Here is a 27,692-nt window from a genome sequence, read left to right as displayed (position 1 = left end):
ACATAAATGGCATTTAAAGTGAAGTCACGGGACTGGATTAACCTCCTTGGGAGAGTAAAGATAGAGACAGAGCCAAAAAACCCACAAAAAACAAAACAAAAAAACTCCTAGCCTGAGGCAATCTAAATAAAATTATTTAGAAGCTGAATATGGAGAAGGAACCTGCTGGGAAGACTGAGAGGAAGGGCAGCTGGAGTCATCAAAGCAAAGGGAGATGATTTGGAAAAGAAGGGAGCGGTCACTGCCACATCAAATGATGCTGAGAGGTCAAGAAAGATGAGGACAGAGAAGTGTCCAGGGGGTCTGACAATAAGAGCTTGTGAGTGGCTGTTCCAGGGGCAAGGGGCAGTCTCCGTGAAGTGGGGGCAAAATCCACAGCAGAGCTGGGTGGAGAGCAAATGGGTAGCCTTCTGGGTAAAGACAGAGGAGTGAACACCTCTGTTCCTCCCAGAAGCCTTACGAAAATCATAATAAAGTTTTTTATGGTCTTTTTTTTTAGACATAAGCCCCAAGGGCAAAAGAAAGAATGAAGTAGCAGCAAAAAAAATCATTTTAAACAGAAAAGCATGCCCAAGAAAGCAGTGGGAAGTCAAGAAGCAATCTAATTTATACTACAGAATCTCCAAAGGCACAGAAATCTGTGGCATCTTTTATCTCTGGAGGTAGGAGTGTAAAATTTCGGAAAACTGAAGCTAAAAAGGAGCTAGCACAGCTTCTAAAGAGGAAAAAAAAAGGCTTCAAACTAAAGATCAAGAATAGTGCAACACTGGGACTTCCCTGGTGGCTCAGTGGTTAAGAATCCGCCTGCCAATGCAGGAGACATGGGTTCGAGCCCTGGTCCAGGAAGATCCCACATGCCGTGGAGCCACAACTACTGAGCCTGCGAGGCACAACTGCTGAGCCTGGGAGGCACAACTGCTGAGCCCACATGCCACACTACTGAAGCCCGCACGCCTAGAGCCCATGCTCTGCAACAAGAGAAGCCACTGCAATAAGCCTGTGCACTGCAACGAAGAGTAGCCCCCGCTTGCTGCAACTAGAGAAAGCCCACACACAGCAACAAAGACCCGACACAGCCATAAATAAATAAATGAATGAATGAATGAACACTAGAAAGTCTCCACAGCAACACTGAAGGTGGAAGACAGGGACATAATGCCTTCAAATTTTTAAGGGAAAATTAATTTCAATCTTTAATTCAACATTAAACCTATCAATCAAACCTGAGGGTAGGATAAGGACATTTTCAGAAATGTATGGGCTCAAAAAACTTCCTGTCCATGAACCCTTTTGAAACAGGAGGGAAGGGGGTAGGGCACAACCTTTAAAAGAATGACATAGCTCAAGGACATGACATAAACTGATTAGAACCAAATAGGTCCAGGATGGCAGATGTCAACTTCCACTAGACTTGAGCCTCAGTATACATTGCATTGCATACATGTGCATGGTAACACATCAGCAAGCTAAATGACACACCGAGCACCATGACAGTTCCAAGACCAACCATAAAGGTCAAAAAGTGGGTGGTGGCCCAATTCCTGGAAATGCCCTCCCCTTCCCCAAAATAGCTGGAACACTCCTCCCACTCATTAGCCTATGAAATTATCCACCCCTAAACTGACAACCCTGTACCCTGGTGCCTCTCTTGCCTTCTGAGACTCTGTCTGTGGAGTGTGTTTCTCTCTAAATAAATCCACCTCTTACCTATCAATCTGTCTCTCCCTGAATTCTTTCTGCGATGAGACATCAAGAACCTGAGCTTCATTAAGTCCTGAGACCAGGGTGTAATCTCAGTTAAAAGACTGTGGGTTCAAGTCCCAACCTGGGTTTTGGCTGGATTCGAGTCCCAGCCTGTGGGTTGAAGTCCCAATCTGAGTCACACAAGTTTCACTTTCTCATGAAGCAACTGAAGGAGGTGCTCCACCAAAATGAGGGCATAAATCAAGAAAGAAAAAAATACAGGCTCTGGGAAAGTCAGGAGATCATCACAAGAGAGGTTGCTGAATGATGGTCAAGGGAGATCCAGGATGGCGGCTGTGCTGGAGGCCTTGGGAGCAACCAGTACAGATTTGAGCCACTGCTTCAAGAAGATGAAGCCAGTAAGAATACCTAACATATGTGAATGTGCTGAGAAGAGACTTACATATCTGGAAAGTTGCGGTTAAATTCATTGTAAATTCTTAGTAATAACTAGAGATTGTAGGAAGAAGGAAAGGTCATCTCAAGTACTGGCAGTCTGAAATTCAAATGGTGAAGGTGAAAAAGGAGGTAAATAAAATGCCCAAAAGCAACTGGTAAGGAAAAGGGAGCAGTAATTGGAGTGTACAAGACTTCCATAAATCAGGCACACATCAGCTAGACTGCCTGAATGCATGCATAGACGCGGATGAGATGAATCGACTCCGCAGGGGAGAACATCTGTGTATGTTAGTAGATTTGTTGGGGGGTGGCGGTTTGGCAAGAGCTGGAGTGGAAAATTAGGATACCGAAAAAAGCTACCTTAAAATGCCTATTAAGATAGAAGATGATCTGAGCTGGCTCTCTTCTGAAAGTTAAGTATCAAGAAAAAGCTTAAAATTTCAATATGTAGCTTTAACAGTGGTGACTTGGTTTAAAGATGAATGTCTTTCTAAAATATATACCTGAACTCCAAATGGAATACAATAGGTAATCCACTTAACAGGAAATTCGGTATCTACTAACATTATCATCTCCTTTGATAATGACAGGCTAATTAATCACTCACTTTTCAGCTGAGGGAAGAAAAATTAGCCTCCTTGAAAGAGGAGACATTTTAGGTTGTCTGACAGCTTCAATTAATACTAAACTTCACTTGAACTTTCAGAATAAAGGTATTATTTTTAAAGATCATCACGAAGTTACTTCTCACAATCTTTAACAATCTTGCAGGCCTGCCACCTCTGATTCCTGCAATCCCACAACAGGTAACACAGCCCAGAAAGGGAAAGGAGCCTCTGATAGAGAGGGATGTCGCCAAGCTCACTCTTCACAGCTTCAGGGCTTTACTGATGGGCAAGTGTCAAATCACCTCTAGAAACAAGTGGAAACTTTGTCACCTCCAATCACATCTTCTAAATCTGCTATCATCACCTTGATTCTCTCTCCAGTTTATATCATTTTGTTCCCAGTTCCACAGTCCCTTAGTGAACCACATCCTATGCTGTCCTCTCCTATCCCCTAATTCCCAAATCAAGACTAATATCAAGGGCTAATTAAATAAGCTACATTCCTCATGAAGTGGTTCTTACTTATTTTATTCTGTTTCATGTGATGGGGTGGGGAGGAGGGAGAAGCTTCCTTAAATCTTTTTAGAACCAGGCAGGAATTAAATAAACACAAAGATACAAACATACATACTAACAATTCTGAGCTAGCAAAAGTAAAAATTATCTTAACAACTTCACTCCCACAAAACACATGCAGACACAAAAATCTGCCACAGTTCTGTTCAGCGACCAATTTTAAAGTTAACTGCTTTGTGTTCATTTCTTTGTTATGAAATGGTCACTTACTGCAATGGTAAGACCCCTAGGGCATCATGTATTAAAGGCTAGAAACTGGAAATCATCTAAGGTAAACTGCAGTTTTTTTCCAGGATAACTTCAGATTGCTAATCACCTGTGGGCAACTCCTAGTTGCACTGGGGTGTACGAGCATCAGGGCTGGATCTGGTCTTAGTTTATCTGTAGGCCTGGGTCACATGAGCCAAAGGACAACATGAAGGTGCTGAGGGACAGAACAGGTAAAGCTTTGGAGGAAGCAGAACCTTCCCAAGGCCAGAACTGTATCTCCTGCATGCTATCTAGCAACCCATCTCCCTTTCCTCTCCAAACAGTCCTCAAAATCCACCTCTAAACACAAGGTGACAATGCCAACATGAACCTCACCTCGGGGCAATTCTACCGACTTTCCCTTCTAAATGAAGGCTCAGTATGAGAGGCACCCTATCTTGCTCACTGTCTCTTTTGTTCCTCAATGTGTCCCCTAACTCCTTCACAACCAATTAATACCCTCCCCATCAACCAAAACAAGAATGCCCATTTCTTTCATACACATGTCGACAATGACTTTGGTCAATCTTTCCAATCTTTGCCATTCTGACAAGTGAAAAATGGGAATCTATTTTCACATTATTACTTTAATTATTGGCAAGTTGAACATCATTTCATATTCATACTTTTTTGGCAAATCACCTATTCAGGTCCTTGTCCTTTTTGTCAGGTGTTTCATTTTTCAGTTTTATAAAAAAAAATTTGTATATAAGAATATACTACTTTATCTATTGTTCAGCCTACTAATACTTTTTCCACAGTCTTTCGACTATTTTTCTACTTAGATTTATAGTTTTAAATGCTTTATATTAGAAAAGAAAAAAATTAAGTCAATGATCTAAATTTGTACCTTATGAAGCTAAAAAAAATGAACTGATCAACCCAAAATCTATAAGAGGAAGAGGCTTATCTATAAGCCTAAGAGCAAAAATTGATTAAACAGAAAACAAACAACAGAGAAAACTAACCAAGTCAAAAGTTGATTCTTTCAAAAGAGTAATAAAATTGATAAATGCCTAGCAAGGTGGATCCAAAAAAATGATAAAGAACACAAAACACCAATGTCAGGAATGAAAGAAGGAGCTTCACTACAAATCCTATAGCGATCAAAAGGTTAATACAGGAACATTATGAACAACTTGATGCCAGTAAATTCAACAACTAAGATGAAATGGAAAATTTTACTGAAAAACACTACTTATCAGAAGTGATTCAAGACCCACTGAAACTCTGTATAGCCCTATACCTACTATAAAAAATGATTCATTATCAAAATTTGCCCAACAAAGCAAGTCCAAATGCTTTCAGTAGTAAATTCTAGCAAACTTATAAAAAATCGAACAGGAAGGGGATCAAGATGGCAGAATAGGAGGATGCAGAGCTCACCTCTCCCCATGAACACACCAAAAATACATCTTCATGTGGAACAATTCTCACTGAAAACAAACTGGAGACTGGCAGAGACATTCATACAGCCAAGACTCTAAGAAAGAGCACATGGTGTCAAGTAGGAAGGGAAGAGAAGCAATCAGGTTGGGACCTGGGCCCCTGGGAGGGGACACAGAAGAGGAGGGGGGTTACATGGGCTTGGAGATATCTTCTGCAGGGGGTGAGTAGTTCGAACCACATATTGGGCACCCCAGCCCTGGGGTCAGACACCAGGAAGACAAGTCCTCTTAACTGGTTTGAAAAACAGTGGGACTGACAGCAGGGCTGTAAAAACCTAGACTCCACTTGTGAAGAGCACACACATGCTCACTTACTCCTGAAACAAGGCAGAGGAAGCAGATTGAAACTGACCAGGATTCTGGCCAGCTTCCCATGACCGTGTGCCAGCCTGAGATAAGCACTGGCGCCAGACTCTCTTGCTCTATGGAACGCTAGGGTAAAGCTTGATGCAACTGAGGAGAGTGTGCAACTCTGCGGGACATAGCCAGCTTGGACCAGCAGGACATCTGACTGGGGCAAGGGCAGCCATTCCTGGTGCTCAGGGAGGCAAAAGATTGAAAGCAATATGGAACTCTGACTGGTGTGCTGAGACTGCCCTAGTGCACCCTGGCCTACAGCAGGCACCACTCTGGCCCCTCTTCTCCAGCACTGCTCCCCTCTGGGGTGAAGGTGCCAAAGCTGGGAGGGGGGAGAGCACACACTTAGGGGCAACAGAACCAGCTCAGACCTGACCCTCCAGCAACTTGGGATCTGACCCCACCACCGATAGGGTGGTGTAGGCCAATGAGCAGAGAGAAGCCCTGGTTCACACTTGGCTATGGCTCCAACCCCTCCATCCCCAGGCCCACCTCTTACCAAGGTGATAGCTACCAGCACACCATGGGGGAAGACATGACTCATGCTCACAACAGATCTAGCTCTCCCACCAAAGCCACTGTGTACATGCAGACTGTAGAGGGACACTCCCACAAAAAGACACCATTCAATACCAGGCTAGGTAACTATTTCACCTAATTTCACAGGGCAGAGAAAGTTAAGTGAAATGAGAAGATAGAGGAATTTCTTTCAAATAAAAAAACGAGGAAAAAACCACAAAAAACAACTAAAGAAACACAGATAAGTAATTTACCAAAGAGTTCAAGCCATTAGTAATAAGAATGCTAACTGAACTAGGGAAAAGAATAGATGAACAAACTGAGAATTTTAACAAGGAGCTAAATATAAAAAGAGAACCAGTCAGAGCAAAAGAATACCATAACTGAAAAATACTAAAAGGAATTAACAGCAGACTAGATGATGCAGAAGGATGCATAAGTGATCTGGAATACAGTATAATGCAAATCACCCAATCTAGAAAGTAAAAAAAAAGCAAATTTAAAAAATGAAAATAGTTTAAGGAACCTCTGAAACAACATCAAGTGTACAAATATTCACATTATAGAGGTGCCAGAGGAAAAGAGAGAAAGGGGTCAAAAATGTATTTGAGGGAACTCCCTGGTGGTCCAGTGGTAAAGAATCCACCTTATAATGCAGGGGACACGGGTTCGATCCCTGGTCAGGGAACTAAGATCCCACGTGTGGCAGGGCACTAAGCCCATGGACCACAACTACTGAGCTGGCACGCCTCAACTAGAGAGGCTGCGTGCCACAAACTACAGATCCCATGTGCTCTGGAACCTGCACACCACCACTACAGAGCCGACACACCCTGGAGCCTGCGTGCCACAACTAGAGAAGAGAAAACCCACATGCCACAACTAGAGAGAAGCCCACGTGCTGCAAAGAGCCCGCGCGCCACAATGAAAGATCCGACATGCCTCAACAAAGATCCCACATGCTGCAACTAAGACCCAATGCAGCCAAAAATAAATTTTAAAAAATAAATAAATAAATAAATCCTTTTTTAAAAATGTATTTGATGAAATTGACTGAAAATTTCTTGAACTTGAAGAAGAAACAGATATACAGGAATCACAGAGTCCCCAAAAAGATGAAGCCAAAGAGACCCACACCGAGACATATCACAATTAAAATGGCAAAAGTTAAAGTAAAAAAGAGAATTCTAAAGGTAGCAAGAGAAAAACAAGGAGTCACACACAAAGGAAATCTGATATGATTATCAGCTGATTTTCCTGCATAAACTTTGCAGGCCACAGAGAGTTGCATTATATATTTAAAATGCTGAAAAGGAAAAACCTGTAACTGAGGATACTCTACCCAGCAAGATTATCATTCAGAATTGAAGGAGAGATAAAGAACTTCTTAGGCAAGCAAAAACTAAAACAGTTCATCAATACTAAACCTACCCTAAATAAAAATGTTAAAGGGTCTTCTCTAAGTGGAAAAGAAAAGGCTACAACAAGTAAGAATCTATAAAAAGGAAAAAATCACAATAGGAAAGAAATATATAGTAAAGACTATGGATCAATCACTTAAATAAGCTAGTATAAAGATTAAAAGACAAAAAAATTGTGAAATCAACTATAACTACAACACACAGTTAAGGGATAAATATGAAGATATGAAACATGACATCAAAACACAAAACATGGGGAGGAGAGTAAAAAAATATAGACCTTTAGAATGTGTTTGAACTTAAATGACTACCAGTTTAAAACAAGTAGATACAGTCAATATGTCAACATATATGAACCACATGATAACCACAAATCAAAAACCTACAACAGATACACAAAAAGGATCAAGAAACACAAGCATACCACTAAAGAAACTATCAAACCACAAGGGAAGTAACTAAAAGAAAAAAAGAGGAGAGAAGAACTACAAAAACAACCAGAAACGAGTAACAAAATGGCAGTTAAGTACAAACCTATCAATAATCACTTTAAATGTCAATGGACTGGACTTCCCTGGTGGCACAGTGGTTAAGAATCTGCCTGCCAAGGCAGGGGACCCGGGTTCGAGCCCTGGTCTGGGAAGATCCCACATGCCGCGGAGCAACTAAGCCGAAGCACCACAGCTACCGAGCCTGTGCTCTAGAGCCTGCAAGCCACAGCTACTGAGCCTGTGTGCCACAACTACTGAGCCTGTGTGCCACAACTACTGAAGCCTGTGCACCTAGAGCCTGTGCTCCACAACAAGAGAAGCCACCTCAATGAGAAGCCCATACACTACAATGAAGAGTAGCCCCCACTCACCGCAACTAGAGAAAGCCCATGCGCAGCAACAAAGACCCAACACAGCCAAAAATTTAAAAAAAAAAAGTCAGTGGACTAAATGCTCCAATCAAAAGACACAGGGTGCCTGATCAGATTAAAAGACAAGACCCATCCACATGAGGCCTACAAGAGACTCACTTCAGAGCTAAAGAAACACACAGATTGAAAATGAACAGCTGGAGAAATATTTCATGCAAATGAAAACAAGAAAGCTGGGGTAGTAATACTCATAGCAGACAAAATAGACTTTGAAACAGAGTCTATAACAAAAGAAAAAGAAGGGCATGATATAATGATAAAGGGATCAACACAAGGGAGGATATAACATTCATTAACATATATTCACCTAATATAGGAGCACTTAAATATATAAAGCAAATATTAACAGACATAAAAGGAGAAATTGACAATAATACACTAGTGACTTCCGGGAAGATGGCGGAAGAGTAAGACGTGGAGATCACCTTCCTCCCCACAGATACACCAGAAATACATCTACACGTGGAACAACTCCTACAGAACACCTACTGAACGCTGGCAGAAGACCTCAGACCTCCCAAAAGGCAAGAAATCCCCCACATACCTGGGTAGGGCAAAAGAAAAAAGAATAAACAGAGACAAAAGGATAGGGACAGGTCCTGCACCAGCGGGAGGGAGCTGTGAAGAAGGAAAAGTTTCCACACACTAGGAAGCCCCTTCGCGGGCGGAGACTGCGGGTGGCGGAGGGGGGGAGCTTCGGCGCCGCGGAGGAGAGCACAGCAACAGGGGTGCGGAGGGCAAAGCGGAGAGATTCCAGCACAGAGGATCAGGGCCGACCGGCACTCACCAGCCGAGAGGCTTGTCTGCTCACCCGCCGGGGTGAGTGGGGCTGGGAGCTGAGGCTCGGGCTTCGGTCGGAGCGCCGGGAGAGGACTGGGGTTGGCGGCGTGAACACAGCCTTCAGGGGATTAGTGCACCACGGCTAGCCGGGAGGGAGTCCAGGGAAAAGTCTGGACCCACCGAAGAGGCAAGAGACTTTTTCTTCCCTCTTTATTTCCTGGTGCACGAGGAGAGGGGATTAAGAACGCTGCTTAAAGGAGCTCCAGAGACGGGTGCGAGCCGCGGCTAAAGGTGCGGACCCCAGAGACAGACATGAGACGCTAAGGCCGCTGCTGCCGCCACCAAGAAGCCTGTGTGCGAACACAGGTCACTATCCACACCCCCCTTCCGGGAAGCCTGTGCAGCCCACCACTGCCAGGGTCCTGGGATCCAGGGTCAACTCCCCCAGGAGAACGCACGGCGCGCCTCAGGCTGGCGCAACGTCACTCCGGCCTCTGCCGCAGCAGGCTCGCCCCGCACTCCGTGCCCCTCCCTACCCCCGGCCTGAGTGAGCCAGAGCCTCCGAATCAGCGGCTCCTTTAACCCCGTCCTGTCTGAGCAAAGAACAGACGCCCTCCTGCGACCTACACGCAGAGGCGGGGCCAAACCCAAAGCTGAGCCCCTGGGAGCTGTGAGAACAAAGAAAGGAAAGGGAAATCTCTCCCAGCAGCCACAGAAGTAGCAGATTAAAGCTCCACAATCAACTTGATGTACCTGTATCTGTGGAATACATGAATAGACAACGAATCATCCCAAATTAAGGAGGTGGACTTTGAGAGCAAGATTTATCATTCTTTCCCCTTTTCCTTTTTTTGTGTGTATGTGTATGCTTCTGTGTGAGATTTTGTCTGTACAGCTTTGCTTCCACCATTTGTCCGAGGGTTCTAGCCGTCCTGTTCTTTTTCTTAATAATTACTTTTTATTTTAATAACCTTATTTTATTTTACTTTATCTTTGTTCTTTCTTTCCTTCCTTCCTTTAGACAACGAATCATCCCAAATTGAGGAGGTGGACTTTGACAGCAAGATTTATGATTTTTTCCTCTTTTCCTCTTTTTCTGAGAGTGTATGTGTATGCTTCTGTGTGAGATTTTGTTTTTATAGCTTTGATTCCACCATTTGTTCAGGGGTTCTATCCATCCATTTTTTTGTTTTTTTTTCCTCTTAATAATTTTTTTTATTTTAATAACTTCATTATATTTTATCTTTATTTTATTTTACTTTGTGTTCTTTCTTTCCTTCCTTCCCTCCTTCCTTCCTTGCTCCCTCCCTCCCTCCTTTCTTTCTTTCTTTCTACTTCTACTAATTTTTTCTTTCTACTTTTTCCTCCCTTTTCTTCTGAGCCGTGTGGATGAAAGGCTCTTGGTGCTGCAGCCAGGAGTTAGTGCTGTGCCTCTGAGGTGGGAGAGCCAACTTCAGGACACTGGTCCACAACAGGCCTCCCAGCTGCCCATAATATCAGACGGCGAAAATCTCCCAGAGATCTCCATCTCAACACCAACACACAGCTTCACTCAACGACCAGCAAGCTACAGTGCTGGACATCCTATGCCAAACAACTAGCAAGACAGGAACACAACCCCACCTATTAGCAGAGAGGCTGCCTAAAATCATAATAAGTCTACAGACACCCCAAAACACACCACCAGACATGGACCTGCCCACCAGAAAGACAAGATCCAGCCTCATCCAACAGAACACAGGCACTAGTACCCTCCACCAGGAAGCCTACACAACCCACTGAACCAACCTTAGCCACTGGGGACAGACACCAAAAACAACAAGAACTACGAACCTTCAGCCTGTGAAAAGGAGACCCCAAACACAGTAAGATAAGCAAAATGAAAAGACAGAAAAACACACAGCAGATGAAGGAGCAAGATAAAAACCCACCAGACCTAACAAATGAAGAGGAAATAGGCAGTCTACCTGAAAAAGAATTCAGAATAATGATAGTAAAGATGATCCAAAATCTTGGAAATAGAATAGAGAAAATGCAAGAAACATTTAACAAGGACCTAGAAGAACAAAAGACAAAACAAACAATGATGAACAACACAATAAATGAAATTAAAAATACTCTAGATGGGATCAATAGCAGAATAACTGAGGCAGAAGAACGGATAAGTGACCTGGAAGATAAAATAGTGGAAATAACTAATGCAGAGCAGAATAAAGAAAAAAGAATGAAAAGAACTAAGGACAGTCTCAGAGACCTCTGGGACAACATTAAACGCACCAACATTCGAATTATAGGGGTTCCAGAAGAAGAAGAGAAAAAGAAAGGGACTGAGAAAATATTTGAAGAGATTATAGTTGAAAACTTCCCTAATATGGGAAAAGAAATAGTTAATCAAGTCCAGGAAGCACAGAGAGTCCCATACAGGATAAATCCAAGGAGAAATATGCCAAGACACATATTAATCAAACTGTCAAAAATTAAATACAAAGAAAACATATTAAAAGCAGCAAGGGAAAAACAACAAATAACACACAAGGGAATCCCCATAAGGTTAACGCTGATCTTTCAGCAGAAACTCTGCAAGCCAGAAGGGACTGGCAGGACATATTGAAAGTGATGAAGGAGAAGAACCTGCAACCAAGATTACTCCACCCAGCAAGGATCTCATTCAGATTTGATGGAGAAATTAAAACCTTTACAGACAAGCAAAAGCTGAGAGAGTTCAGCACCACCAAACCAGGTCTACAACAACTGCTAAAGGAACTTCTCTAGGCAAGAAACACAAGAGAAGGAAAAGACCTACAATAACGAACCCAAAACAATTAAGAAAATGGGAATGGGAACATACATATCGATAATTACCTTAAATGCAAATGGACTAAATGCTCCCACCAAAAGACACAGATTGGCTGAATGGATACAAAAACAAGACGCATATATTTGCTGTCTACAAGAGACCCACTTCAGACCTAGAGACACATACAGACTGAAAGTAAGGGGATGGAAAAAGGTATTTCATGCAAATGGAAACCAAAAGAAAGCTGGAGTAGCAATTCTCATATCAGACAAAATAAACTTTAAAATAAAGACTATTAGAAGAGACAAAGAAGGACACTACATAATGATCAAGGGATCGATCCAAGAAGAAGATACAACAATTGTAAATATTTATGCACTCAACATAGGAGCACCTCAATACATAAGGCAAATACTAACAGCCATAAAAGGGGAAATCGATAGTAACACATTCATAGTAAGGGACTTTAACACCCCACTTTCACCAATGGACAGATCATCCAAAATGAAAATAAATAAGGAAACACAAGCTTTAAATGATATATTAAACAAGATGGACTTAATTGATATTTATAGGACATTCCATCCAAAAACAACAGAATACACATTTTTCTCAAGTGCTCATGGAACATTCTCCAGGATAGATCATATCTTGGGTCACAAATCAAGCCTTGGTAAATTTAGGAAAATTGAAATTGTATCAAGTATCTTTTCCGACCACAACGCTATGAGACCAGATATCAATTACAGGAAAAGATCTGTAAAAAAATACAAACACATGGAGGCTAAACAATACACTACTTAATAACGAAGTGATCACTGAAGAAATCAAAGAGGAAATCAAAAAATACCCAGAAACAAGTAACAATGCAGACACGACGACTCAAAATCTATGGGATGCAGCAAAAGCAGTTCTAAGAGGGAAGCTTATAGCAATACAATCCTACCTTAAGAAACAGGAAACATCTCGAATAAACAACCTAACCTTGCACCTAAAGCAATTAGAGAAAGAAGAACAAAAAAACCCCAAAGTTACCAGAAGGAAAGAAATCATAAAAATCAGATCAGAAATAAATGAAAAAGAAATGAAGGAAACAATAAGATCAATAAAACTAAAAGCTGGTTCTTTGAAAGGATAAACAAAATTGATAAACCATTAGCCAGACTCATCAAGTAAAAAAGGGAGAAGACTGAAATCAATAGAATTAGAAATGAAAAAGGAGAAGTAACAACTGACACTGCAGAAATAAAAAAGATCATGAGAGAGTACTACAAGCAACTCTATGTCAATAAAATGGACAACCTGGAAGAAATGGACAAATTCTTAGAAAGGCACAACCTGCCAAGACTGAATCAGGAAGAAATAGAAAATATGAACAGACCAATCACAAGCACTGAAATTGAAACTGTGATTAAAAATCTTCCAACAAACAAAAGCCCAGGACCAGATGGCTTCACAGGCAAATTCTATCAAACATTTAGAGAAGAGCTATCACCTATCCTTCTCAAACTCTTCCAAAATATAGCAGAGGGAGGAACACTCCCCAACTCATTCTACGAGGCCACCATCACCCTGATACCAAAACCAGACAAGGATGTCACAAAGAAAGAAAACTACAGGCCAACATCACTGATGAACATAGATGCAAAAATCCTCAACAAAATACTAGCAAACAGAATCCAACAGCACATTAAACGGATCATACAACATGATCAAGTGGGGTTTATTCCAGGAATGCAAGGATTCTTCAATATATGCAAATCAATCAACGGGATACACCATATTAACAAATTGAAGGAGAAAAACCATATGATCATCTCAATAGATGCAGAGAAAGCTTTTGACAAAATTCAACACCCATTTATGATAAAAACCCTCCAGAAAGTAGGCATAGAGGGAACTTTCCTGAACATAATAAAGGCCATATATGACAAACCCACAGCCAACATCGTCCTCAATGGTGAAAAACTGAAAGCATTTCCACTAAGATCAGGAACAAGACAAGGTTGCCCACTCTCACCACTCTTATTCAACATAGTTTTGGAAGTTTTAGCCACAGCAATCAGAGAAGAAAAGGAAATAAAAGGAATCCAAATCGGAAAAGAAGAAGTAAAGCTGTCACTCTTTGCAGATGACATGATACTATACATAGAGAATCCTAAAGATGCTACCAGAAAACTACTAGAGCTAATGAATGAATTTGGTAAAGTAGCAGGATACAAAATTAATGCACAGAAATCTCTGGCATTCCTATACACTAAGGATGAAAAATCTGAAAGTGAAATCAAGAAAACACTCCCATTTACCACTGCAACAAAAAGAATAAAATATCTAGGAATAAACCTACCTAAGGAGACAAAAGACCTGTATGCAGAAAATTATAAGACACTGATGAAAGAAATTAAAGATGATACAAATAGATGGAGAGATATACCATGTTCTTGGAAGAATCAACATTGTGAAAATGACTCTACTACCCAAAGCAATCTACAGATTCAATGCAATCCCTATCAAACTACCACTGGCATTTTTCACACAAGTAGAACAAAAACTTTCACAATTTGTATGGAAACACAAAAGACCCCGAATAGCCAAAGCAATCTTGAGAACGAAAAACGGAGCTGGAGGAATCACGCTTCCTGACTTCAGACTATACTACAAAGCTACAGTAATCAAGACAGTATGGTACTGGCACAAAAACAGAAAGATAGATCAATGGAACAGGATAGAAAGCCCAGAGATAAACCCACGCACATATGGTCACCTCATCTTTGATAAAGGAGGCAGGAATGTACAGTGGAGAAAGGACGGCCTCTTCAATAAGTGGTGCTGGGAAAAGTGGACAGGTACATTTAAAAGTATGAGATTAGATCACTCCCTAACACCATACACAAAAATAAGCTCAAAATGGATTAAAGACCTAAATGTAAGGCCAGAAACTGTCAAACTCTTAGAGGAAAACATAGGCAGGACACTCTATGACATAAATCACAGCAAGGTCCTTTTTGACCCACCTCCTAGAAAAATGGAAATAAAAACAAAAATAAACAAATGGGACCTAATGAAACTTCAAAGCTTTTGCGCAGCAAAGGAAACCATAAACAAGACCAAAAGACAACCCTCAGAATGGGAGAAAATATTTGCAAATGAAGCAACTGACAAAGGATTAATCTCCAAAATTTATAAGCAGCTCATGCAGCTCAATAACAAAAAAACAAACAACCCAATCCAAAAATGGGCAGAAGACCTAAATAGACATTTCTCCAAAGAAGATATACAGACTGCCAACAAACACATGAAAGAATGCTCAACATCACTAATCATTAGAGAAATGCAAATCAAAACTGCAATGAGATATCATCTCACACCAGTCAGAATGGCCATCATCAAAAAATCTAGAAACAATAAATGCTGGAGAGGGTGTGGAGAAAAGGGAACACTCTTGCACTGCTGGTGGGAATGTGAATTGGTTCAGCCACTATGGAGAACAGTATGGAGGTTCCTTAAAAAACTACAAATAGAACTACCACATGACCCAGCAATCCCACTACTGGGCATATACCCTGAGAAAACCAAAATTCAAAAAGGGTCATGTACCAAAATGTTCATTGCAGCTCTATTTACAATAGCTCGGAGATGGAAACAACCTAAGTGCCCATCATCGGATGAATGGATAAAGAAGATGTGACAGATATATACAATGGAATATTACTCAGCCATAAAAAGAAACGAAATTGAGCTATTTGTAATGAGGTGGATAGACCTAGAGTCTGTCATACAGAGTGAAGTAAGTCAGAAAGAAAAAGACAAATACCGTATGCTAACACATATATATGGAATTTAAGAAAAAAAAATGTCATGAAGAACCTAGGGGTAAGACAGGAATAAAGACACAGACCTACTGGAGAACGGACTTGAGGATATGGGGAGGGGGAAGGGTGAGCTGTGACAGGGCGAGAGAGAGTCATGGACATATACACACTAACAAACGTAGTAAGGTAGATAGCTAGTGGGAAGCAGCCGCATGGCACAGGGATATTGGCTCGGTGCTTTGTGACAGCCTGGAGGGGTAGGATAGGGAGGGTGGGAGGGAGGGAGACGCAAGAGGGAAGACATATGGGAACATATGTATATGTATAACTGATTCACTTTGTTATAAAGCAGAAACTAACACACCATTGTAAAGCAATTATACCCCAATAAAGATGTTAAAAATATATAAATAAATAAAAAATCTAGAAACAATAAATGCTGGAGAGGGTGTGGAGAAAAGGGAACCCTCTTACACTGCTGATGGGAATGTAAATTGATACAGCCACTGTGGAGAACAGTATGGAGGTTCCTTAAAAAACTACAAATAGAACTACCATATGACCCAGCAATCCCACTACTGGGCATATACCCTGAGAAAACCATAATTCAAAAAGAGTCATGTACCAAAATGTTCATTGCAGCTCTATGTACAATAGCCCGGAGATGGAAACAACCTAAATGTCCATCATCGGATGAATGGATAAAGAAGATGTGGCACATATATACAATGGAATATTACTCAGCCATAAAAAGAAACGAAATTGAGCTATTTGTAATGAGGTGGATAGACCTAGAGTCTGTCATACAGAGTGAAGTAAGTCAGAAAGAGAGAGACAAATACCGTATGCTAACACATATATATGGAATTTTAGGGAAAAAAAAGTCATGGAGAACCTAGGGGTGAAACAGGAATAAAGACACAGACTTACTAGAGAATGGACTTGAGGATATGGGGAGGGGGAAGGGTAAACTGTGACAAAGCGAGAGAGAGGCATGGGCATATATACACTACCAAACGTAAGGTAGATAGCTAGTGGGAAGCAGCCGCATAGCACAGGGAGATCAGCTCGGTGCTTTGTGACCGCCTGGAGGGGTGGGATAGGGAGGGTGGGAGGGAGGGAGACGCAAGCGGGAAGAGATATGGGAACATATGTATATATATAACTGATTCATTTTGTTGTGAAGCTGAAACTAACATACCATTGTAAAGCAATTATACTCCAATAAAGATGTTAAAATGAAAAAAAAAATACACTAGTTGTAGGGGTCTTTAACACACCACTTACATCAATGGACAGATCATCCAGACAAAAAAATCAATAAGGAAACAGTAGTCTTAAATGACACATTAGACCATTTGAAATTAATAGATACCTACAGGAATTTTCATCCAAAACTATCAAAATACAGTCTTTTCAAGTGCACATGGAACATTCTCCAGGACAGACCACATTCTAGGCCACAAAACAAGTCTCAACAAATTTAAGTGGACAAAAATTATATCAAGCATTTTTTCCAGACACAGGAGTAGGAAACTAGAAATGAAGTACGGGAAGAAAAATGGGAAAAGCATAAACACGTGGAGACTAAACAACCTGCTACTAAAAAACCAATGAGTCAATGAGTCTATGAAGAAATCAAAGAGGAAATCAGAAAGTATCCTGAGACAAATGAAAATAAAAACACAACTTTCCAAGATCTACAGCACGCAGCAAAAGCAGTCCTAAGAGGGAAGTTTACAGCAATACAGGTCTACCTAAGAAACAAGAAAAATCTCAAATAAACAACCTAACCTACCATCTAAACGAATAAGGGGAAAAAGAACAAAGCTCAAAGTCAGCAGAAGGAAGGAAATAATAAAGATCAGAGATGAAATAGAGACAAAGAAAAAAAAAGAAGAAGATCAATGAAAACAAGAGCTGTTTCTTTGAAAAGATAAACAGAATTGATAAGCCTTCAGCCAGGCTCATCAAGAAAAAAAAAAAAAACAGGACGCAAACAAACAAAATTAGAAATGAAAGATGAGAAATAACAACCGATATCCCAGAGATACAAAAAATCTTAGGAGAATACTACTACAAACATTTATATGTTAACAACTTGGACAGCCTAGAAGAAATGGTTAAATTTCTAAAAATGTACACTCTTCCAAGACTGAATCAGGAATAAATAGGCAATCTGAAAAGATGGATCACAGTAGTGAAAATGAATTTGTAATAAAAGAAAAACCTCCAAGGAGACAAAAGTCCAGGGCTGGATGGCTTTACAAGGGAATTCTACCAAACATATAAAGAGCTAATACCTAGCATTCTCAAATGATTCAAAAAATTGAAGAGAACAGAATACTCCCAAATTCATTCTATGATACTGAAATCAGACAACAACACTACAAGAAAAAAAGAAAAAAAAGAAGATTACAGGCTAATATGTCTGATGAGTATAGATGCAAAAATCCTCAACAAAATACCGAATTCAACAATACATAAAGAGGATCAGACACATGATCAAGTGAAATTTATTCCAGGGATGCAAGGTGGTTCAATATCCACAAATCAATCAATGTGATACATCACATTAACAATACAAAAGGATAAAAATCACCTGATCATCTCAATAGATGCAAAAAAAGCGCCTGACAAAATTCAACACCTTTTCATGGTAATAACTCTAATCAAAGTTCATATAGATGGAACATATCTCAACATAGAAAAGCAATTTATGACAAACCTACAGCTAACATCATACTCACAGTGAAAAGCTGAAATTTTTCCTCTAAGATCAGGAACAAGACAAAGATGCCCACTCTTGCCACATAGTATTGGAAGTCCTAGCCACAGCAATTATACAAGAAAAATAAATAAAAGGCATCCAAATTGGAAGGGAGAAAGTAAAACTGTCACTATTTGCAGATGACATGATACTACATATAGAAAAGCCTAACATCTCCACCAAAAAACTATTAGAAATAATAAATGAATTCAGTAAAGTTGCAGGACACAAGATTAATACACAGAAATCTGTTACTTTTCTATACACTAATAATGATCTATCAGAAAGAGAAAGCAAGAAAACAACTTTGTTTAAATTCACATCAAAAAAAATAAAATACTTAGGGTTAAATAAACTTGACCAAGGAGGTGAAAGACCTATACTCTCAAAACTATAAATATTGATGAAGGAAATCAAAGATAATACAAAGTAATGGAAAGGTATCTTATATTTATGGACTGGAAGAATTAATATTGTTAAAGTGACCATACTACTGAAAGCAATCTACAGATTTAACGCAATCCCTATCAAAATACCCATGACATTTGTCACAGAACTAGAACAAATAATTCTAAAATCTATATGGAACCACAAAAGACCCCAAATTGCCAAAGCAATCATGAGAAAAAAGAACAAAGTTGGAGGTATCAGTTGCCCTAACTTCAGACTATACTACAAAGCTACAATAATCAAAACAGACACATGGATCAATGGAACAGAGAGCCCAGCAATAAACCCATGCACTTACGGTCAAGTGATCTATGATGAAGGAGGCAAGAATATAAAATGGAGAAAAGATAGTTTCTTCAATAAGGGGTGCTGGGAAAACTAGACAGCTACATGAAAAAGAATGAAATTAGAACATTTTCTCACACCACATACAATAATAAACTCAAAATGGATTCTCAACCTATATATAAGACCAGAGACCATAAAACTCCTAGAAGAAAACATAGGCAGCAATATTTTTTTGGATCTGTACCCTAAGGCAAAGGAAACAAAAGCAAAAATAAAATGGAACCTAATTAAACTTAAAAGCTTTTCACAGCAAAGGAAACTATCAATGAAATGAAAAGACAACCTACTGAATAGAAGGAAATATCTGCCAATGATATGACTGATAAGGGGTTAATATCCAAAATATACAAACAGCTCATACAACTCAATATTAAAAAAACAAACAGCCTGATTAGAAATGGGCAAAAGACCTGAATAGACATTTTTCCAAAGAAGATATACAGACACCCAACAGGCACATGAAAAGATGCTAATCATGAGAGAAATGCAAATCAAAACCACAATGACATATCACCTCATACCTGTCAGAATGGCTATCATCAAAAAGAACACAAATTGGTGAGGATGTGGAGAAAAAGGAACCCTCTTACACTGTTGGTGGGAATGTAAATTGGTGCAGCTACTATGGAAAACAGTTTGGAGGTTCCTCAGAAAACTAAAAATAGAACTACCATATGACCCAGCAATTCCACTCCTGGGTACATATCTGAAGAAAACAAAAACACTAATTTGAAAAGATAATGCACCCCAATGTTCACAGCAGCATTATTTACAATAGCAAAGATACAGAATCAACCTAAGTGCCCATTAACAAATGAATAAAGACGTGGGGTATGTGTGTGAATGTGTGTGTGTATGTGCGTGCGTGTGTGTGTAAAGTGGAATATTACTCAGCCATAAAAAAGAATGAAATTGTGCCATTTGCAACAACATGGATGCACCTGGAGGGTATTATGCTTAGTGAAGTAAGTCAGACAGAGAAAGACAAACACTATATGTTATCACTTATATGTAGAATCTAAAAAATAAGACAAACGAATGAATATAACAAAACAGAAACAGACTCAAACAGATATAGAGGACAGACTAGTGGTTACCAGTGGGGAGAGGAAAGGGGGGAGGGGCAAGATAGCCATAGGGAATTAAGAAGTACAAACTAGTATATATAAAATAAATAGGCCACAAGGATATATTGTATAGCACAGGGAATATAGCCAATATTTTATAACTTTAAATGGAATATAATCTATAAAAATATAGAATAACTATGTTGTACACCTGAAACTAATATAACATTGTAAATCGACTATACCAATCTTACACAACCACTTTCAGAAAACAGAAGAAGGAACACTTCAACTCATTTTATGATGCCAGAGTTACCATGACACCAAATCAGACAAAGATGTTAAAGAAAATGATAAATCAAAAGCTTGACCATAAAGGTTAAAATCCTTAACAAAGTATTAGCAAATAGAGTCTAGCAATATATGAAGACAATAACACAGCATGACCAAGTAATATATACCAAAAAACAAAACAAACAAAAAAAACTCAAGGGTTCTTTTTTTAACATTTGAAAATGAATTAATGTAATCCACCATACTAAGCAAAGAAAGGAAATGCCATATATAGATACAGAAAAAACATGTAACAAATTTCAGCATCTATTCATGATTTAAAAAAAAAAGACCTCCTCCTGTTTGGGAAAAGCATCTTAGGAACTTGTTTGGAAACAAGCATTTTTTAGAAGACTGCTACTCTAATCTACAGATCCTGGACTTCACCTGCAACATTTCCAGCCTCCAGCTAACCCTGCTCACAATCTGAATTGGCTCTTGCCAATCTATCCTGTTTGTCCTGAATTCAGTGGTTTTTGTATACTGACAGACTCCTTGGTTTGTCTCAAGTCTGAAGTCAAGGGGAGATTCTGTCAGCAACCAAGGACCTCTGTTCCTCCAATAGCAGGGCTTGTCCCTATACTTGTGCTCCTAAGTGTATAGTTATATAGTTAAACCACCCCCCCCCGATTGTCTCTAATTGTTGAATATACTGTGCAGTGTTAAATACACTGCACCCTTAAAGCTGTCTGTTCCTTTATCTTTATTTCAAAAATCTGAACATATGACCAGCATATACTTGAGCTCATTGTTGGTGAAATTTAAATGTCAACAAAATAGTATACTCATTAAAAAAATTTTTTAAATAAAGTGAAGTTTTAAAAAAACCTCTCAGCAAACTAGTAATGGAAAGAAATCTTCCTCAACCTGATAAAGGGCAGCTATGAAAATCTACAGCTAACATCACACTTAATGGTGAAAGACTGAATACTTTCCCTCTAAGATCAGGAACAAAACAAGAAAATGTCTGCTCTCACCACTTCTATTCAACTTTGTACTAGAAGTCCTAGCCAGGGTCATAAGACAAGAAAAAAAAAAAATAAAAAGCATGTAGACTGGGAAGGAAGAAGTGTTCCTCTTCCTAAATGATAGAAATATTCATGTAGAAAATGCTAAAGAAATGACAAAAAAGCTACTGGAGTAAGTGAGTGTGAGGAGAAAAAACACTATTTTGAGCTGCTGCCTAGGCATTTTACAGTGTTCTACCCTGCTCATACCAACAGTGCGGACATTTAGATAAACACCAAGCTTCGGAGTCCTGCCATAAATTCCTGCTTTGCTTTTCCCAGGGCACCTTTTAAAACAGTTACTTAGAGCTAAGCCCTCAAAAAGTTAGTGACCTCTACCCCAACCACCTTAAACGTACTAGGTGCTTGCTACCCTGCTTTCTATCTCCTGTTTGCTTGTGAACTGAGATGGAGGACTGCCCTTCCCCCGGTTCATTATGCCTCCCCCCACATTTCTGAGATATATAAGTAATACATTTTGTGACTCTACTTCCTTCGTGTGGATGTACTCGAACTATGCCTTCAATCAAAACAAGCTCATGGTTTCACGTCCCCAAAGTGAGAGCTCAGATACTGAGGGAGCTACCTGCCAAACCCCTGTGGATAGCTTGTGCCCCCTCATTCAGCAAGTCGTAATCTGAATATTCTTAATTCAATACACCAGCTCCAGCTTCTCAACACAGTGAGTTTAGCAAGGTTTCAGGATATAAGATCAATATATAAAAATCAATTTCTATATACTAGCAATGATCAATTATTAAATCAAATTTAAAATTCCATTTGCAGTAGTATAAAAGTTCATAAAATACTTAGGAATAGGTTTTTTAAAGACATATAAAAGTTCTACACTGAAAACTACAACATATTGCTGAGAAAAAGTAAAGACCTATTAAATGGAGAAATACACCATGGATTGAAAGATTCAATATTATCAAGATTCAGTTCTCCCCAAATTTGATCTATAGATTCAATGAAATCCAAATCACAATCCCAACAGGCTTTTTATTATAAATTGATAAACTGATTGTAAAATTCACATGGAAATGCATAGGATCTAGAATAGGCAAAACAACTTTGGAAAAAAATAAAGTTGGAAAACTTACACTTCCTGATCTCAACACTAATTATAAAACCATAATAAGCAAGACAAGGTGGAAATGCCATAAAGAAGAACAAACGGATCAATGGAACAAAATAGAGTGTTTAGGAATCAATTCACATTTCTTCAACTAATTTTTCACAAGAATACCAAAAAATTCAATAAAATAAAGGATAATTTTTTCAACAAATGAGGCTGGACAATTGATGTATGGAAAAAAGTGAACCTCAATCCCTGTGGTTGCCAGCCTCCAAGAACCCTTAAAGACTCTCATCTATTGGTATTCATGCCCTCGTATAGTCCCCTACCACAGAACAGGGCTGGTCTGCATGAACAATAGGATATTGCAGAAATGATGGCGTGTGACTTCTGAGGCTAGGTCACAAAAGACATTGCAGCTTCGCCCTTGTTTCTCTTGGATCATTCTTTCTGGACAAATCCAGCTACCACATCATAAGGACACTCAAGGAGTCCTGTGGAAATGTCTATTAGGTGAGGAACTGAAGCCTCTTGTCAACAACCAGCTCAACTGCCAAGCATGTGAGTGAGCCTCCAGCCCAGTCTAGAGGACTGTAGCCCACCTGACATCTGCAACTTCATGAGATCCTGAGTAAGAAGCTCTCAGCTAAGTCACACTCAGATTCCCAATCTACTGAAACTGTGAAATACGAAATGTTTAAAGTCATTAAGTTTGGAGGTAATTTGTTACACCACAGTAGATAAGCAATGCAATCCCTGCATCACACCATACACATAATTAATTTAGTATGAAACACACCCCTAAAAGTAAAGTTAAAAGTATAAATCTTTTAGAGGAAACATAGGAAAATATCTTTGTGCTCAGGGAGTAGGCAAAGGTTTCTTAGATAGGACACAGAAAACAATAACTATGAAAGAAAAAAACTGATAAATTATACTTCATTGAAATTAAAAACTTCTGTTCATCAAAAGATTGCTAACACAATGTGTATATATGTATATAAAATTTTATATATATACATAAAATCATCACATTGCACACCTTAAATATCTTACAATTTTGTTTGTCAATTATACCTCAATAAAGCTGAAAAAAGATCATTAATAAAATGTACAGGCAAGCTGCTGACTGAAAGAAAATATTCACAATACATATATCATGAAGGACTTGATTCCATAATACATAAAGAACTCCTACAAATCAATAATAAAAAGGCAAACAGTCTAATTTTAAAGTGGGCAAAAGACTTGAACATACACTTCAAAAAGGAAGATATAAAAATGGCCAAAAAGTACATGAAATGATGCTCAACATCACTAGTCATTAGGGGAATGCAAATTAAAACCATAATAAGATGCCATTATACACCGCTAGAATAACTAAAACTAAAAAGACTGACAACACTAAATGCTGTCAGTGATATGGAACAATGGAGACTTTTATACCTTGCTGATGGGAGTGTGAAATGGTGCAACCACCTAACATCAACCCTATGACCAGCAATTTCATTAAGAGGTATTTACCCAGGAGAAGTGAAAACATAAGTCTACAAATATAACTGTTCAAGAATGTTCACAGCTGGCTTATTAACAACAGTCTAAATGTGGAAACAGTCTAAGTCAATAGGGAAAACGTATAAACAAATTGTGGAATATGTATACAATGGACAACTATTCAATAATAAGAAGAGGGGCTTCCCTGGTGGCGCAGTGGTTGAGAGTCCACCTGCCGATGCAGGGGACACGGGTTCGTGGCCCGGTCCGGGAAGATCCCACATGCCGTGGAGCGACTGGGCCCGTGAGCCATAGCCGCTGAGCCTGCACGTCCAGAGCCTGTGCTCCGCAACGGGAGAGGCCACAACAGTGAGAGGCCGGCGTACCACAAAAAATAAATAAATAAATAAATGAAGACGACGACGACGACGAAACAAACTACTGATACACACAACAACATGGATGAACCTCAAAGACATTATGCTGAGCAAAAGACACTAGACTTGAGTGTGTACTGTACAATTCCATTCATATAAAATTCTTGAACAGGCATATCTAATCTAACATTTTAAAAACAGAATATTAGTTGCCAGGAAGGGAAAGGGGGCAGTTGACTGGATAGGGACACAAGGGAACTTTCCACAGCAACATAAGCGTGTGGTTAACACATGTATACTTCTGTCCGAATTCTATAGCTTAGATTTGTGCATTTTGATTTACATAAATTTTAAAGAAAAAGAACCATATAAAATAATAAGTTGTGCGTGGGAAGTGGAACAAGTTACAGATAATAGAGGGTGACAGAATGTTGGTAATTTTGGAGCTGGGTGATGGCTAGATGGGAGTTTATTATACCATTCTGTTTACTTTGTATTTGCTTGAAATTTCCATAACAAAGCTAAAAACAGAAAGCCAAAGACATAAACCATAAACCCAATGTTTAGCTGATTCATCTGAAATACAATTACTCTGTCAAATTGCTGTAAAAGTTTCTAATCACTCTCAATTTCTATATGCAACCTGTTGCCATCCAGTTACAAACCATCTATGCCTGGCACCAGCTGCCAGCCCACACTATTCAACAGCACTGTCCTAACCTGTTTTGCCTCATTTTTCTTCTTCACCAAATAATAACAGGAATAGCAACAACATTTGCCCCTTAGAAGTTTTATGATGATTAAATAATAAAGTATGTAGAGTGCTTTGACAAGTGCCTGGCATAGAACTCTTCCAAAAGCATTAGCTATTAGTCTCATTAATACAACCTGCTACCATTTTTTTTTTAATTCCTAGGATCTATTTAGTTGCCAGTAACTAAACAGGCAACTAAGAGATACAGAGTTTACTCTCCTCAGGATGGGAGCCACTGAAGGGTTCTGAGCAGAAAAGCCCTATAATATGAATTGTGCTTTAGAAAGAACACTTGCATCTCAGCCAGTCCTCATGAATGTTCAGCTTATTAAAGGGCTGAAATTTCTGTGTTTTAAATATAGTATGTATATTTCTACCTAGGGATATTTATCAGCACTTGTACAGAAAGCAAGGGTTTTGTTTCAAAATGATACTTCTGTAGAGCTCTCCTCAGAGGACAACTGAAGATATTTGCAAATACAGTATATTAGGTAATTTCATCTGCTGGTCTGGATCTTATCAAATGAAATTGTCACCAAAACTAATTTAGGGTCAACAGTGTTTCTACACTAATGATGACCTGAGGCAGACAAGCTATTAGGACCCTGTTATAACCGAGAAACTGTTAGGATAAGTACCTTCTTATACTCTTGTATCTAGTAGAGACAACCCAAGTTCCACTGACTGTGCCTTATAAGACACTCTATAGCACAAGGAAGAGTATTGTGCAGGTTTCCAGCACATGCAATCTTGTTACCATAAAGTGTAATTTAAACACAGACCCTAATATCACTGTTACCCCAATTTAAAAAAGTATACTTTATTTTCCAACCACACAAATGAGAAAGTACGCATTTCTATAAACACCATTCCCTAAATTTTAGGGAACTAGTAACCTAAACATAAAAACGAATCTGCTTACTCTACTAGCAACTATTTTCATGGCAATTCGAAGTAATAAAACAAAATAAAATGTGTTGGAAAAAAGTCAAGTGAAAAGCAAAATAATGTTGCCCCAAGAAAATCAACTGTCTTTAAACAGAATAAGTTTTTCTTTCCTTTCAAATAAAGAAAACCAAAAATGTCAGCAATAAAAGCGCACGTAATTAACATAAATCATAGCGATGCTATGCCATGGAATAAGAAAACAGACAAGTTACCGATTCACAGGTCAAAAACATTCTCCATACCCCTGCCTGTATTGTAACCAGTGAACTGTAGAACTCTAAGACTTTCTGAAAGTTGCTAAGAATTCAGTAACTCGTATAAAACCTCATTAACAGTTACTGAGATACCACAAACACCTGTTGCCAGTGTATTCCGACCGTGGCTTTTAAGTGGAAATGTTTACGTGCAAAAGCCCTGGGTGCGATAACTGGGCGAAGCCCCCTCGGGCATATTCCCCTCCGCTGGGATTAGGGAACTGGGAAAATGGGGGGGCTGGGGGGGGGAATGCTGCCTCTGCCCCACACCTACTCGGCCGCCATCCTCCCGCCCGCGCTCCACTGCGCAGGGTACTCACAGCTCTAGTCTCGTACAGGACCAGCTTCTGAACCGAGCTGATAATGGGGGCGGCGGCCGCGGGCATGGCCCGAGCTAGTGGGGGCCCCCAAGGCAGGGCCCCAGGCCGCGGCCCAGGCTGTGGCAGCCTCTTGACTGCCCCAGGAGACTCGAAGAGAAGACGTCTCGGACGCTGGACCCCAACTTCAGCCGAGAAAATCACCGCCTGGGCGATAAATATATAGACAACCAGCTAACACGCTTAAGTGTTTCCGGATCCTACGCCCCACCTCCAGGCAAGCCCAGCCCCAGGCACGGAGGGGGCGGGGCTGGAGGGTGCACCATAGAGAGGTCGTGTAGAGGTTCCCAGAACCTGCGTACAGCCGAGGGATGAAGCAAATAGCGCCATCTTTGGTACTGGCAAGAGAAAAAAATGGGCAGGGAAAAGAGCTGCTGGTTTAGTTAAATCTCTCGTTTATCTAGTCCTTCTCTTTAGAAAAGTAGATCTTTTGGGACTGGATTGCTTCTTTTGAAGAGGTTCTCCAAGTTGCAGACAGAACCATTTCCAAGTTGGTCTGTTTTTCCCCGCCTACTTCTGCGCTTGTGTTCTTGGAAACCTACAATGTTCTTTCACTGAGGGTGTTTTCCCCGCCGCCCTCGCTCTCTTTGTTGTCTATTTTACCCTTAGGAGAGTCAACAAAACCCACATTGTCCAGAGGGTGTGTGGTTCAAGCAATTTTTTTTGAATCATCTAAAGTTGGAAATTTCCAACTTTGCCACATACTTGTGCACGAGGTTAACCATCTGTAAATTCTAAAAATGAGCTGCCGAGTGTAATGCAGTGCAGTGCAGCACTGGCTTTGTAGTTCTGCGTTAAAATAAG

The 27,692-nt window shown here is 39.7% G+C and overlaps 1 protein-coding gene across 2 annotated transcripts in view; it reads right to left on the bottom strand.

Moving 5' to 3' along the window:
• The window catches only part of FIG4 (FIG4 phosphoinositide 5-phosphatase), a 137,994-nt gene extending 110,910 nt beyond the window's left edge, over positions 1 to 27,084 (bottom strand). The window contains exon 1 of one of the 2 annotated variants that reach the window (XM_089921926.1): positions 26,832 to 27,084. In XM_089921926.1, coding sequence (XP_089778052.1) covers positions 26,832 to 26,897 — 66 coding nt within the window. In that variant the 5' untranslated portion in view covers positions 26,898 to 27,084. The remainder of the gene's footprint in view (positions 1 to 26,831) is intronic. The other variant, XM_022554244.2, reaches the window with a different exon arrangement.
• Between the last annotated feature and the right edge of the window lie 608 nt (positions 27,085 to 27,692).

Source organism: Delphinapterus leucas, chromosome 12 (genome assembly GCF_059928025.1).
Source record: "Delphinapterus leucas isolate spDelLeu-1000000601 "Yukka" chromosome 12, BTC_Dleu_Yukka2, whole genome shotgun sequence".
In the NCBI taxonomy this organism is placed as follows: domain Eukaryota; kingdom Metazoa; phylum Chordata; class Mammalia; order Artiodactyla; family Monodontidae; genus Delphinapterus; species Delphinapterus leucas.
This window is presented reverse-complemented; position numbering and strand designations above follow the sequence as displayed.